This window comes from Sinocyclocheilus anshuiensis, unplaced genomic scaffold (assembly GCF_001515605.1).
Source record: "Sinocyclocheilus anshuiensis isolate Anshui unplaced genomic scaffold, SAMN03320099.WGS_v1.1 scaffold1231, whole genome shotgun sequence".
In the NCBI taxonomy this organism is placed as follows: Eukaryota; Metazoa; Chordata; class Actinopteri; order Cypriniformes; family Cyprinidae; genus Sinocyclocheilus; species Sinocyclocheilus anshuiensis.
The window spans coordinates 2,173,168-2,189,531 of record NW_015536698.1 but is presented as its reverse complement, the minus strand read 5'-3'; the positions used below and the strand labels follow the sequence as shown (position 1 = coordinate 2,189,531).

Sequence of the window (16,364 nt, the reverse complement as noted above, 5' to 3'; positions counted from 1 at the left end):
CTGATTATAATGACTTATACTGTCTTTTTACGCGTTGCGTTGCATATTGCGCCGCGTAAACATAAAACCATGTCTGCATTTGTGATCGGAGAAAGGACAAACAACAAGTGCTACTTGTACACTGCTCAAAATTCACGTTTGAATCGTCATTGGCAAATTCTTTAAATATGAAAACATACTTACAGGCTGTGAGTCAGAAGTGCCAGACTGTCCTTGCAAAGTTGGAATTGCCCCACTTTATAGAAACGAGAATCAAAGTTACGCCTTCGTTCTTTGCGTGAACATTTGGGCGGTGTTATGCAAATCTTCCCACACAGTGACGTAGACATGTGGGGGCATGTTTAAACGAGGCATTTTAGGAGGGCGTGGACGACTCTTATCTTTTTTAAAGAATATCTCTTTGGATTTGAGACTTTAGTCTTTGCAACTTTAGGGATCTTATCTATTCAAGAAAAGCTTGTAGCACTCCAAAGAGAAAGGAAAACTTGAAATCGCATCATATGACCCCTTTAAGTGATGCAACGCTAAATTTCTCCAAATCTGTTCCAATAAAGAAACAAACTCATCTATATCTTGGATGGCCTGAGGGTGAGTTCATTTTCAGCTAATTTTCATTTTTCAGGTGAACTATTCCCTTAACTTCTAATTAACCTGGAATATTTCTTAGAGTTAATATGGCAATAGAAGGTGGCTATTTATTCTTTTGTATAGGCAGAATTAAACTCTATGAGGAATGAACATCAAAAGCAGGTGTTAATTAGTTTCTCATTGAACGGCTTGACCTGTCATGTCTGCATAGAATTATACAGTATGTCAGGTGACTCATAACTCAAGCATTCTAATGCACATCTGTTGCTGATAAGGGCTGGTATGATATTTAGATTCTTCTTCCTAGCAGGATCACAAACTCAACCTCATAACTCAGTCGAAATGTCCACTTGCTGCCCTTGAGCAAGCCTTGTTCAATGAGTGTGTCATTACAGCTGTGTGACATTGGCCTCAGTCTGGACAGTTTACTGTGAGCACGCACAGAATGTCGCACGCCACGCTGTCCAAGTGCAGCTCTGAATTGCCGACCGGCTGTCGGACGACTCCAGCAAAGGCATGGCCCCGTCTGAACTCCATTGTTTATGGTCTCATAATGTAAACACGCAGCCAGAATGCAGTCTTCGAAGAGGGTGGGGTAGTTCGCCCGTCTGGGCGTTGAGATGGGTGACTATATTCAAATAAAAAAATATTATTTTAAATTCTAATAATAATTCACAATCTTTCTGGTTTTACTGTATTTTTTATCAAATAAATGCAGCCTCGGTGAGCATCAGAGACTTCTTTCAAACATGTAAAAACAAAATTTGACTGACCCCAAACTTTAGAATTTTATACAGTACATGCAACGTTATATGTCTTCTTTTGTTGTTGTGTTGTAAATGTATTGATTTTTTTTTTTTTTTTGGTATATAGGGAGGAAGAATTTAGTATCTGGATATATTTAGACTGGATTTAAAATAATATAGTTTTTTTTTTTTTATTGTGAGTTGTGACTGACTCGGTATAGAGGACCGGCTTGACTCAGCATGTCTCTTACAGGTAAGCTCACACACTTCAGGGATTTAGCTTCTTGTTTATCCTAGTCAACATAAACCTAGTCTCGAGGTCATAAGTGAATCAGGGCCACGTCTGTGCCTGAATGAGGCCACCAAAGGCAAAGAAGGTGGTCACACTGGATTCAATGGGAATAGGCCAGTGCGAGTTCACAAGGTCACTCTTGTCATCAACACAAAGGATTTGTGGTATTTTTGCAAAGTTGGCTGTGTATAGGCTTTCAGGAAGGTCTGTTTATATCTCCAGGCTTGCCATAAGCCAGATTAGTGTAAATTCTGTGGCATATCATTCCAAAGGTGCTGAAAACAGGACCTTGTATGGGTTTTAATGCTTGAAATACGTGCTACAGGTGGTGTTTGCTGAGGAAAACCCCTAATTAGAACTTTTTGTGTTTGAGCTAGACCTCCACATTTTTGGAAATCCCTATCTGGATCACACAGAAATCAAATTATTTTAGTACTGTAACATAATCATTGATTTACATAACACTTGTCTTTTTTACATTTTCTTTTTTTTTTTCTTGAAGTATGGGTCGAAATGATGATTTTTTTTTTCTTTCTTAAGATCACAGGAAAGCTTGAGGAGCTCAGTTGTTTGTTGATGTATTTCCTTGTATTCCTTGGTTTTTTTTTTTTTTTTTTGGTTCTCAACCAGGAGGCCAAGGCCCACAAGGAGGCCTCAGCAAACTTCCAGAGGGGCCTCAATATGACTTAAGATGATTTAAAATATAATAAAACAAGCATTAAATAAGTTCTCTTTTTTTATTTTCTTTCTTTCAGACATTACATTTTTAAAAACCCTTGTCCTTAATTCTTATTCAGTACATTACAAACAATTGGAAAAGTCATGGGGCCTTTGATTATTGTTGAGGATAATGGAGGCCTTGGAGTCAAAAAGGTTGAGAACTACTGTATTAGAGCATGCAGCTATGGACTGAAAGCCACAAAACTAAATGTTTAATTTTATTCTTATTTGCATAAAAGAGTAAGATCTGTATGGTTGTCTTACAGAATTATACTGATACCAACTTTGCCCATAGTCATAATAGAGATAATGGCAGGCAAGGCTGGCAGCAGAAAACATCATTGCATCATTGTTGATGCTTTCAAACGGTCACATCTGGTGATGACCACTGGGGTATTATGTGAGATTCTGTCTCCGTGGCTCTGCTAATAGATGGCTGTTCATTCTCTGCCAGGCTTTGACACACCCAGGGAAATAATATTCATGCTGATGAACATCAGTTGATAGGTGAGGTGCATTAGGTGAGAAACACAAGATGATCTTGCCATGAGTCATTTATTAGGACATCTTAAAGCTTTCTTGCTAGAGGGCATTAATAAGCATAAGTGTACAACACCTGAAAACAGGCACAAAATTAGCTTAACGCAATCACTTGTTCTTACTCATAAATCTACTGTATTATATTGTTTAATTATATAGAAGACTCAGTCAAGGATGCAAAACCATTCCATGTCACTGCCTGATGGGATTAAAAAGAATATCAGAAAAGTTATGAAACGGAGTTTGCTCATGCTGTCTGCCTAAGGGAAGATATAACCTGTGGCACTGTAAAGTGAACAATTTGTGTATACCCATATTTTCTTCTTTTTTTTCAATTGCATCACATGTAACTACATGAGTGCTTGAATAAGTGAAAGCCAAGTGCAACTGTATTAAATTAAGGCTGTCAAATTCATAGTGTACTTGTTTATCAGTCTTGCCATACCTTCAGGGCGCATGTTGCTGGACTGAAGTATCTGTCCTTCCTCACTGTTTACATGCTCAACACTGAAGCAAAACAATCAATCCGCATGATTCTGAATGTTTTTCCACTTAAAGTCAGATCCAGCGCTGAATTTCTTACAAACGCAGTGAATATTCACGCCTCAAAATCACTCGCACTGTGTACCAGCATCTACGCACCTTTCTGTTCTAATGAGGCTCATTGTACTGTAGAACATGAGAGAAATTCTAAGATAGTAAGAATGTTCCTAAATACAATTCTTGAGAAAAACTGAAGACATTCTCAAAAATGGTAAATTTTTCTTAAGAACACACTCAGAGGTATAAAAGCTGTCTCTGGGTTAGTACCTTTCCAAAAGTTGCTAATATGTACCATTTAGGCACTAATATGTACTCTTAAGGTACTGCCCCAGTCACAGCTTTTTAACCTTTTTTTTTTTTCTGAGAGTAAAGAACATGACAGTATTTGGTGTTATCTGATTGTATGGTGGTTCTAGTCAAAGACTTGCTGATTAACTCAATGAAAAACACCTCAAATGGCATCTTTTTGTGCTCCCAGATTACTGTAATAATCATTATATAAGTGTCCACACTGATTTCATTGCAACTGGCTTGACAGGAGTTCAAGTGGTTGTGTTTTAAATGTATTTTAAATGGTTATTTTCAAAGAACCTGTCTCAAGATGAAGCGTTCTTTTGCATTCATTTGTGCTTTCTTTAGAATTAATTTGTCCTGTATTTCTGCGTGAGTACATGCTGCTAAAGTGAATGCATATCCTGTGTATTGGCTCTTTTATATGTGCTGAATGCTGCTGAAAACTGCCATAAAATTAAAAACAAGGTCCTATTTGACTCTTTTTGTAGAGTTGTTACTACATTTTGAATTCAGCAAAAGTCATTATCAATCATTGGAGTCACCTCAGAGTACTTGTGTACATCTCTAGCAATGGCAGTATGTATTATATGTAGTAAATGCTTAATATATCCTAACTTTAAGAGGTTGTTTATAATAGTAAATAAGAAGAAAATAGTAGTAGTCGTAAGAAGAACTGTATTCATATTTTGTGAATCCGGCCCGATTCATAAACATCTATGCTATTTACTTACTGTAATTAACACAAATTGCATAATTTCTTTAGTAAAATGGGCAGACAGCGTTTGAAAATGAGCAACATACATAATCATTTTGTGTGCACAAACTAGTAAAGCATACGATAGATACCATTCATTTTATTGTTTTCATAATTTTAATAATTTGCATAAAAATTAATTGCTCTTTTGGATGCCTGAATTCACATTTTTTTTCGAGCAAAATACCTTTGAAATATATTTCAGAATGGTTTCTCTTTTTTTTTTTTTTTTACTTCTTCATAATTCACAGCTTCATCATTTACATTTAAAGAGCATTAGGGAGGCAGCCATATTGGGGCACTCACTTCAGATCACCCCCAGTGGATATTAATTCAGGTTCTGGTATATTAAGAGGATGTAAATGTATTTTACACGCACTCACTGACATTGCAGTTGACCCTTCGGTAGATCCAGGTCCTAATAGCACTCTGGGGACCCATAATTCTCTGCGGGCCTCTCTGCGCGGTGCGTGGAGTGGGTGCAGTGATAATGTTTAGACTGTCTCACTTTGGTTACGCAAGCCATTTATCCTCTACCGTTTGTTTTACCTAATCTACCTTTAGCTTTTGCCGCATTCCAAGTTGTGTTACATAAATACTGTAGACTGGAGAGGAGGTGGCTGTCGGTAAGAGCGGTCGCTGTTTGCACGATGAATGATGATCCTCTTGAAGCTGAGCAGGACTCATTTTCTCTAGCTTACTCATTTTCTCTAGCCTTTCACTCTCTGGCTTTGGTTAGCATCCTGTACTGTGAAGTCTGATAACTTTACACCCACCTTAACTGATAGGGAACAGCTCTAAGAGTTTAAATTCAGCGTAACTATCGCTGCATGTTCTAATTCTGCCCATTGCTCTGCACAGAGGCAGGAGAAAGACTGCTGCTTTAGCGCTCTGTTGAGATTGATACGTGACAGTTCCTGTGCAGTGCATTCGAGCAGTTATATGGTTTGTTATTTTTGCATTCCCAATCCATCTGTCAGTCTTCTTTCTCAACCCTGCCAGTATCTTTCTGCAGATCTCAGCTGATGCAGCAGCACGTAAGCAGCAATAAATATTCAATATCCAAATAATATAGCGAATGCCCAAACTCTGCATTCCATTTCCCTTCCTGTAGTTTCCAAGTTGAGCTTGAACAATGTATTATATGCTTATTTCCATCCATGACCGGTAAGTGATCACTACTGTTTCAATTCGCAATTACTTCCTTTGTACAGAGTTTCGGTTGTGTAATTGCACAGGGAACAATGCGTATTTACGTATTAGGGTGCAGTATCATAAAAAAAAATTGCTTCCTGTTTATGTCCATGAAACTTGGTCATTAAACATACTGTATTACGTCTCTTGCACTGACATAAACTCCAGATTCTGCTGAACGAATGCAATTGGGTCATTCCTACGGTGCAGTGTATTTTTAAGCAATCATATGTATTGGACAGAATATAAATTTTGCAAATTTAAAAGAAGGAAATCATGTTAGATTAATCTCTTTTATCATAATATCACAATTAAATGAACATAATTGCAATACTTTGGTTGAGTGGATGTTGCTATTTTGGTTATTTCCCTGGGGGCTTTGCATTAACTAAGAAATATTCCAAGAAATATTCCTTTTTTTTCTGCTTTCTTTAATCAGACATTTTTTGGGAATATTGTTTTAGTTGGTAATCAAGACTATTCTGTGCCCTTAATATAACTTACTATTCTGTTGGTCTTCTGTAGTATTCTAAAACAAGCCAGTTTCCAAATGATACCATCGTCCAGGAAATTACATCAATTTTTAATAGTAACACAAACATCAGTAAGTACAGTATTAGCCAGGAATTTGATGAATTCTGTGTGTTGTCTCACTATAGAGCATTCTGTCCTGTCGATTAAAATGAAACTTAAAGAAATTATGATAATATCAAAATTTCAAAATATTGTTAAAATAACTTCAAATTAACATCCTCGTGTAAGCCAACTCTCAAACCCTCACTGACCTCTTCTATCCTGTTCAGTTCCCATTTGTGTAAATAATGGTATTTAATAAATTGCCTGATCTTGACTAAAGTCCAATATATCATTTTATAGAAATTCTTTCTTATATTATTTTTATGATTATTATACTATTCAAGTTAAAGAATTTAAAAGGCATTGCATAACAGGAATGATGGAATTGTCATATTACACTCTAAAAAATGCTGGGTTGTTTCAACCCAACTTTGACCCAAAGTTGGGTTGAAACAACCCAGCATTTTTTAGAGTGTAATGATCAAAGAGGGCTTCTGCATTCTTGAGTATTTTGAGTAATCTACTTGCTTACGGAGGTATTTCTGATTTTTATTTTTTATTTTTTTATGAAATATGAAGATAAAAAAAGCATATCTAAAAAGAAAGAAAAGAAAAAAAAAAATCAACAACCCCAAAGCTAGGAAAAAAAATTGATGTTTGATCTGAATGCGTGTTGAGTCCACTCTAATTAGACTGCAATTGTACATAAAATAAATGAGAAACGCAAACACCTGTAGATAGTTGCAAGTGTCCTCACCTCACCCCACACCTTTTTCTTATTACCTTCCTTATGACCTGTCTGTTCCCAGAGAATCATTTCAAGCATTGCCGAGCGTGTTTATCTTATACAACATGCAAGATGTTTTTATCTTTGTGTTCTTTTATCAAGGAAAGGCCACAAATAGTGACATAAAGACATTTTTGAGACTTTGGCCTATTTGGCATTTCAAAACGTGTCGTTTCAGATTAGTGAAAAGAAAAAAATCCATACAAAAATCCATACACATTTAAGTGTTTATTTTATTGCACTTTATCTGTTTGCATCTGTAGATTTCAATTACAGTACACTGCAAATCTTAAAAGGCTGATTTTTCAAAGTAGATTTACTACTAAGTCTTCAAAATGATGATGATGATGATTATTATTATTATTATTTAGAAATCTCCACTTCAGTATACCAAACTTTGACGTTTTATTCCTAGCTATGTACTGAAGTGTTTTACAGAGGGGTTTGTACTGTATTTAATTTGCCTGATTTTATATGACATTTTATTCCTGAAAACATGGTGATTTTTTTTCTGCCTGTTGACAGCATTTTCTGATTTATTTAGTGATAAAAAGAGCAAACCTTAACTCTAATGTTGACAAAATGATACAAAAATTTTGATTAATATCTAGTGATTTCTGTTTTGGAAATGTAAGCAAATTAGTGGATATTTAATTAGATAATGCCTCATTTGAAAAATTTCTAGTTATTATTATTATTATTTAGCCCATTCACCTAGAGTGTCTTGCCTTAATCAATCTGTCCATGTTTTGATACCAAAATGAAAGCAAACGTCAAAGAATTTGACGTTTTATCTAACGTAAACACAGTTTTATTGCATTATCAGGTTTTTATAATGAGCTGTTTTTTGATAGTTATCAGCATTTGCTGTACATGTAAAAGTACTCGTTGACCTCAGAAGCAAGGGTTACTTCAATAACACAGAGTAAATGGCGAAAATGGAAGTGAAATTTGGAATCTAGCTTCTAAATTCTAACTTTTTCTAAAAGAGGTGAAGCAGGTTACCCATTCACTTTATGTATACAAAGAAAAATAAAAAATAAAATATATATATGCAATATCCACCAGCTAATGTTGTAGACGCTAATTAGTGTTTTTCTCTCATGCACAAAACACAACAGCAGCATTCTCGCAGTATGCCGGTCATAAGGGCGATCTTTTATATAACAACCAACACTGACCTACTTCCTGCAAAAGCAGTCACCTTGTCAGCCCTTTGCTTTGTCTTATTCTTTTTTACTTGGTGGCAAGGAGCGCTCGGTGCAGAACAAGAGAAATGGAGGGGCTCGCAGAACAGTTTAATACAGCCAGACCTCTCCACATCATGCACAGCGAGCATTGCGGTGCCGCCGGGGCGATTAGCTCACCAGGGCCTGCCAATCGACTCGCTCGCAAGAGACCCCTGCTAACGGGCTAACAAATTGAATGTGTGTTTAGACGGACGAGGGAGAATTAGATCAGCTCTCTCGACTGTGTCAGAAAGATGCAATGAAGTTACTACCCGCACCAGGCCTTGAGAGGGAACGTGCCTCTGAGACCCAGAGGCTTGTTAAGACTCAAGGATGTTGTCAGACTGCTAACCAGACAATTACCGTGCACTACTGATTAAAACGAGAGCACACTCATTATCAAAGCTGGGGTGGGGGAGGTACGTGCGAAGCCTATCTTGCCATTAAAGTATTGTTAGAGTCTTACTGTTGGTTTTAAATGAGCTCTGCTATGTGTAGTATTCCTGCACACCATAGGTATCTTTCAAAGGGTGACTTTCACCCGGTCCACAGGGCATCCTTCTAAGAGGCTCTGCCCACTCAGGCTATGTCAGGTTTCACTGGGCAATTTAATCAGATTTCTGCCAACTCAGCCAGACTATTTGGAGTATGTGCTTCATTTTCAATGTTTCAATTTCATTTTGGAGGGCATAAAATTCTCTCTTTTTCAGTTTCCAACATTCTCTCATTTTCTGCCACTTAATGCTGTTCAGTATTTATTTCTGTATGCACTCTGTTTTTTAGTCTCCAGTAGATTAGGTATAAATCAACTGCTTTGAAAGTGGCGTGTTATATATGGGAGTATTCATGTAGATGTTGTATAGTCAGTTTTCTGAGCAGACCATTCTTATGATTCTGGAGCAAAATGGTGAGACATAGGTTATGACATATGCCTTGCCCTTTGGGTGCCCAGTAACAATGTGGGAATTACGTGATTTCTGCAGCGCTAAAATCATTGGTCTCAAACGGCCCTGCAGAGCAGGACAAACTTAGCTTAGACCTGGGGTGTTATTTATGGGCATTCTGTTATTTTTGTATTTTTGAATAATAGGCAGGTCAATTATTTTTTTCTGCGTTTATTAATTTATTAATTATAATTATGTGATAATTGATTAATGAGCATTCATTGTTTAATAATAATAATAATAATAATTGAACAACGTCTGTCTGCCCTATCAAAAACATGTGCAACCAACCTGCAGAAAAAAAAATACTTTGAAATATTATTGAAAATAAGATCATGTGAAATTTATCACATTACCTTTTTAGAGTTATTAAATTACTTTTTTTTTTTTGGACCCCTGTCTGTAATAAAATAAGCAATTTGTTGATTAAAGGAGAATTTATTTACTTAAATTTATATTGTTCCTGATTTTCCAGCTATTTTCCAATATTAAATGCTTTAAGTTGTTTAAAGGGGTCATATGATGCTATTTTAAAGATCATTAAACTTTACAGATCTTCTTTATGCACCACGAGCTTGTAACACTCCAAAGAGAAAGGAAAACTTGAAATCGCATCATATGGCCCCTTTAATTCCTACAGTTACCCTTGAACTGCCAATGCAACACGGAACTATTTCTGACCATGTTGAGTTATGTCATTAGTGTGGTTTTTCACCTGCACCTGATGTCTCAAGTACAGTTTACAGGTACAATTTTATTTGCTCTTGTTTCAGTGCGTCTTTGAGACACACATCATCAACAGCCAAAGTGTGTCTGGTGTGTGGAGACGAAGCGTCAGGATGTCACTATGGGGTTGTTACATGTGGAAGCTGTAAAGTGTTCTTCAAAAGAGCAGTAGAAGGTAAGACTCATCTGTTTTCTCTCTTTCAAGCCTGTTCTGTTGAGAAATGTCTTATTAACAGGATGATTCCTTCCTAAAAAAAAAAAAAGTCCAGCTTAAAGCAGCATCAATTCCTGCATGGTTTGTGCATTTCATAGAGCTCTAGATATTGTAATGATTCTGGATGGTGAGTGAGACTATGTGTTTTGATTCAATGGGCTCAAAATAAGAGATGAATTAAATTATAGATTATACATGTGGATTATATAACTCTTCAATAGGACAGCTGTACATAAAAAGTCCCATATAGAGATGTAGTAAACTTTAATATTTGCACACAATAATGGTAAAGTAGTCTCAGGCCTGAATTTTAACGCTCTAAATTTAGGTAACAGTGTCCTATGGGATAATTCACATCTGATAAGGGGAGTGAAATGTTGTTAATACGTTGAACTTAAGTTGAACTTTCAGTGGGGCATTTGTATTAGCTTTGACACAGACACATCGCTATCACAGCCTCTTTGGAAAGGTGCAATTTGCAATTAAGTATGCAGTGTATAACAGCCAGGGGGTGGGGGGAGTGATCATTAGAGGCTATTCAAAGAAACACCTGTTTGTACTCTAGGAATTGTTGCTGTTGTTGTACCCTGAAGAAAACTTGTCAAAACTTTGAGCTTTTATTTATAAAAAATAAAAAAATGTAGATATAAAGATTTTTTTTCTTCCAATTTAATGTCTATGGAAAGCATCTGTGGTTAAGTTGAAAATTACCCTGGATATTCCTAGTCTGTTTCTCATATACTGGACTAGTATGCTATACTAGTAAACGGTATCTAGCGTTTAGTTTGGGCTGTATATCAAATGGTTAAATGGTCCATCAAAAATGTAAAATTCTGTCATCATTTACCTCATAAGATGTTAATCTTCAAAACCAAAAATAAGATGTTTTTAATAAAACCTGAGAGATTTCTGTCCTTCCATTTATAGTCTAACAATTAAATTCCACAAGAACCAGTGAGTTTTGTTCTTGCTCGTCAAGCAAGTACGGTTGAGCTTCCATTTACCATATTTGATGTGTTCTATGTATGTCTGTTGATCAGTATTTATACATGAATAAAAGCCTGAATTAAATCTGTTCATGATATAAAGTGTCTCTTCAGAAGAGCTGGATTAAACCGCTTTGTTCATATGAATTACTTTTACAATGTCTTTATGAACTTATGAAGTGTCAAAGTTTTGGTTGTATGAACTTTCAATGGAAGGACAGAAATCTCTCAGGTTTCATTAAAATATCTTCATTTGTATTTCAAAGAAGAACTAACGTCTTATGGGTTTGGAACCACATGAGGGTGAGTAAATGATGACTGAATTCTCATTTTTGTGTGAACTCTCCCTTTAACTCATTGCTCTCTGGAATTCTTGATTCTGATGGGTCAAATTTTTTTGTATAATGACCTAGTTTCATGTTTCTTGTAACACACATTTCATGTCCATTTATTTATTATTTGCTAATCAGCAAGATAATGTACAGTCAGCCAGTCATTTTTGGAAAATAAACCATTTCAGGATGATACAGGACCCCTACTCCTCATGTCATGTCATGAGGGTTTATTATGTGATAATGACCAGCTGACTGCACGTTATCCTTTAACATTTACTATTAAATTAATTTAGTAAGTTATATTAATATATGAAGTTATTAAATGTTTGAAAAATGTGTTTATATAAAGCATTCTCTTAGGTTGTGATTGTTTTTTAGAGCCCTGAATGAGGTCACACCTCAAGGGCATTCAGAAGTGCAGCCGCTTTACGCCATACCGCAGCAGAGGTAGTGCTGTGTAAGAGTGTGCGCTCCATTACCTTACCTGACCTCAGCCTAGTTACCAGCTGAGAGAGAGCGAGAGGAAAGGAGGGAGGAGACAGAGAGAGAGATTGTAAAGAGTGAGCTAGGGGAAGAGGGAGGGTGAGCAGTAAGATTGGAAAAGGATAAAATGATAGTCAGAGTGAGGGAATAGACCGAGAGAGTTCTGTTTCAAAATCTAACCTTGCTTCCTGCTGCCTACATAGGCAGCTGCTTTCTAAGGTAGCATCCTACATCCTAACTGTTTTGGAAGCTCATATGAGATTGATTTGGAATTCTTTACATAGGCAGCAACTCAGATAGTGGGCAGCACAAGTGAGATTTGACAGGCAATTGTTTTCAGTGGAATTTGTCATTAGCATGTTGCTAAGCTAACAACACAATACTCTAATACAGTGTTTCCCAACACTGTTCCTGGAGGCACGCCAACAGTACACATTTTGGATGTCTCGTCTATCTGACCCATTTCAGGTTTTGGAGTCTTTACTAATGAGCTGATGAGTTGAATAAGGTCCCAACCCTGTTTGTGATGTGCCTTCACAAATAGGGTTGGGAAACACTGCTCTAATATGCGTACAAATACTCAGCATACCCAAATATTGGTCAAAATCTATTTTAATTATAATGAAGTATTTTTTAACAATGCTTTTTAGTATTGAACAAATTTTGTCTTGCCTCATCCATCATCTTGGACAGATTTTGGTAAACAGTGAATTTGAATGACCAATCTGAACCCGATGCGAAATCTGCATGGGTAAATTCTGAAAGGAAAATATTGCAGTCAATACTTAACAACCTCTGTTGTGTAGTTCCTGAGCTGCTTGAATAATAACTAATAGAAGCACAAACACTTGTTTCTGTGGGAATAGTGTGAAGTGGCCATATGGTACCAGCTAATACTCAACAGACTTTTATTAGTTGCTCTACAGCTGTTCAGTCTGAGGACTTAAATATTTGTTCCTTCATTATGAGAATCTGTTGTTACATTTGGCACTAGGGATAGACCGGTTTCACTGTGTTGGTTTAGCTGTAGGGTTTGGGACCTCGGGGATGGAGAGGGACAAACGCTAAATGATAGGAATTCACATTTAACGTTTATAGTGTTTTAGCTGTTCCTGGAGTTAGATGTCTTTATAAAGGCATGTATTCACCCATTTTCAACAGTGCTGGTGCCAGAGCCAGTGCCCAATTTGAAACCATTAAGTGCATTTCCAAAAAAAAGAAAACTCTCAACTGGCCCCTTAAAATGGCTGGAACCAGGAACCAGTAACATATTTTTGTTGGGTTGCACAGCTTTATTTATTTTTGTCTTTATGTCTAAAATAAAATGATTTTATTTATTTTATATATACACAATATTATATATATATATATATATATATATATATATATATACAAATATAAGCACAAATTGATCAGGATTAATTTTAATTAAATAATATATTTAAATAACTTTTTTCATTCTATAATTTAAATCACTTTGGATGTTAAAATATGTTCTCAGTATGCAGGCTAGAGATATGTTTGCACATCCCCCTGCTGAGCTCTGGCACAACACTATTTTAGAAAAAGGTTCATTTTGACATTGGCTATGTTTACATTCACACTTATAATGTGATTAAGGCAGTCCTGAAATTATGTTAATGTGATTATACTCATAATTAGAGTAACCATAATCGCAGTATATAGGCATACTATATATACACTTTCACCGCATTTCTTCCTCTCTTCCACTGACCAAAGTGCACATGCTTTTGCTGCAGAGGGAAAATGTGTTACGCTCATGCACAGCTTAGAAAACTCGGGTGCTCAGTAAGTAGAGTTTATGCATACAGATTTCCTGGACATGGCTATCATGCATAACATTGATGGTCAAAAATACTGGAATGGAGACATTTTTTAATGGAGAGTTCACACAAAAATGAAAACTCTGTAATAATTTCAAGTTGTTCCAAACCTTTATTTCTTCTGCTGGAGACAAAGGAAGATATTATGAAAATGTTGGTAACCACACATTTGCTGGTAGCCATTGACTTCCATAGTATATTTTTCTATAATATAGAAGTCAATGGCTACCGCTGACTGTTTGGTTACCAACATTTTCATATCAACAGAAGAAAGAAACTCATACAGGTTTGAAACAACTTGCGGATAAGTAAACGATTACGGAACTTTATTTTCTGGGTGAACTATATAAGCATTTTTTACAAAATGAGGGAAGCCTGATGCCCTAGAACTTTTTGCAATTGATCAAATAAAAACAAAATAAAAACAACAGCAGCAAATAGGTCTATTGCATTTCAGTATAAGAATTTGTGTTGCGGGATGTGGAAAAGTTTCACAGTAAAATGTCAATAAAAAATTTCTTATCGAATAATTAAACTAATGGCAAGCAGCATGTAAACAGGATTAAAGAGGTTTGCTTATGTCATGTAAAATCTTAATCTGAGCAATTCCTTATTCTGATTATTGGCAGTAAACAGACTATTGGCACACATGTAAACAGCCACTGCCATGCCATCAAAGTTTTTAAAGTTTGAGATTTACTTTCTTGGCAAACCTAGTATAGTATGTGAGATAGTTGATCTATCTACAGTTTTCCCATCATTAACACATTCCCTCATCACTTGTCCGTTTTCAAACTCCCAAACCACAGTCTGTATCTTGGCTGTGATTTCCATATGGATTGTGCAGAGATTTTTTTTTTTCAGACAGCTCAGCAGATGCTTATTATTCAAAAGCCATCAGTGTCTTGGCATGTCATCACGTATAATGATACTCCGTGTCAGTCCTGCACAACTCATCATTTACAGGCTTATATTGAACTGGTTAGACCATTATGAAACAATTTCATAAGTTTTCAGAAGAGTTGTTAAAACTTTTCTGTGACTTGGTAAACATAATACTGATGAAAATTGCACTGATATACTGCAGAACTTTAACAGGTCTATGTGACAGTTATTTTTGTATTGTGTATTTAGAACGGAAACATCTATCAGTGTTAAAGTATGAGAAACTTTGAGGATTTTTGTGGAAAAACAAAGAAAGATTCATTAAAAAGACAGAATGTAGCAAGTGATGCTCATACGTACAACTTTTGAGAATATTTAACGATTTAATGATGTAATTGAGAGGGAAAAGTACGCTTTAATTATTTCCATCTTCCATCTTAGAGTAAAAAACAAAAAAAGCAATTGTGAAATAAATTTGAAAATAATAAAAGTCACATTATAGTTATACACACCCACAAACACCCATATATATATATATATATTCCAAGAAATAAAATAACAGTTGTGTTTTTTTTTTTATACAGAAATGGCTTCAATTATTTATAGCCCTAAGGATGAATTTGAAATATGCTTTTAATGACTAAAACTGAAACTCCACAAATTCCACTTTGTCATGCTTGCGGCTGACAGGCACACATAATGAAATACGCCAGAACTCAGAGTGCTCTGATTGATCAGTGATACACAGGAGTATTAAAGGGCCGAACAACTATACGGTCAACTAAACAAGCCATACAAATCCCTCTTTCCTCACCTCAAATAACCCCTCTGTGTTTGCCTATGGCACCGCTGCTTTCAGTATCTGCCATCTCTTCCACCTTCTGGGTGATACCTTTGTTCTTTGACATCAATGCAAAATGAGACACCCTTTGTGTTTAAGCAAATCGGATGACGGCTATCACATTATGGCATCTGTGTTTCCAACATCAATATATTTTGGGACATGGGTCGTGACCGTGTATTATTGATACGGTTGAGGTTAAGAAAGGCTTTTTTCTGGTTAGTTGGTGACAGATGTTTCTTACTGTATCAATACCACGCCGACCGGCTTAACAATAGTGGCCTATGGCTATGTGAGCCTGGGCTACCACGCTGACTGGCTTAACAATAGTGGCCTATGGCTATGTGAGCCTTGGCTACCACGCCGACCGGATTAACAATAGTGGCCAATGGCTATGTGAGCCTGGGCTACCACGCCGACCGGCTTAACAATAGTGGCCTATGGCTATGTGAGCCTTGGCTACCACACCGACCGGCTTAACAATAGTGGCCTATGGCTATATACAATGCAAAATGAGACACCCTTTGTGTTTAAGCAAATCGGATGACGGCTATCACATTATGGCATCTGTGTTTCCAACATCAATATATTTTGGGACATGGGTCGTGACCGTGTATTATTGATACGGTTGAGGTTAAGAAAGGCTTTTTTCTGGTTAGTTGGTGACAGATGTTTCTTACTGTATCAATTTATCATCATAATCACAATGACAAATTCTAACCTATGTTGCCCTCAGGGCAGCCCTAAGCCTAATGTACAGCAAAACCTCAAAGAATTTTTTTTTTGCATATACAGTATATATATATATATATATATATATATATATATATATTTATTTGTCAC

At 36.2% G+C, this 16,364-nt stretch overlaps 1 protein-coding gene across 1 annotated transcript in view; it reads left to right on the top strand.

The window, feature by feature from the left end:
• The window catches only part of LOC107654985 (mineralocorticoid receptor-like), a 77,591-nt gene that overhangs the window by 33,198 nt on the left and 28,029 nt on the right, over positions 1-16,364 (top strand). Inside the window, exon 2 of the mRNA XM_016442366.1 lies at positions 9,981-10,108. Coding sequence (XP_016297852.1) covers positions 9,981-10,108 — 128 coding nt within the window. The remainder of the gene's footprint in view (positions 1-9,980; positions 10,109-16,364) is intronic.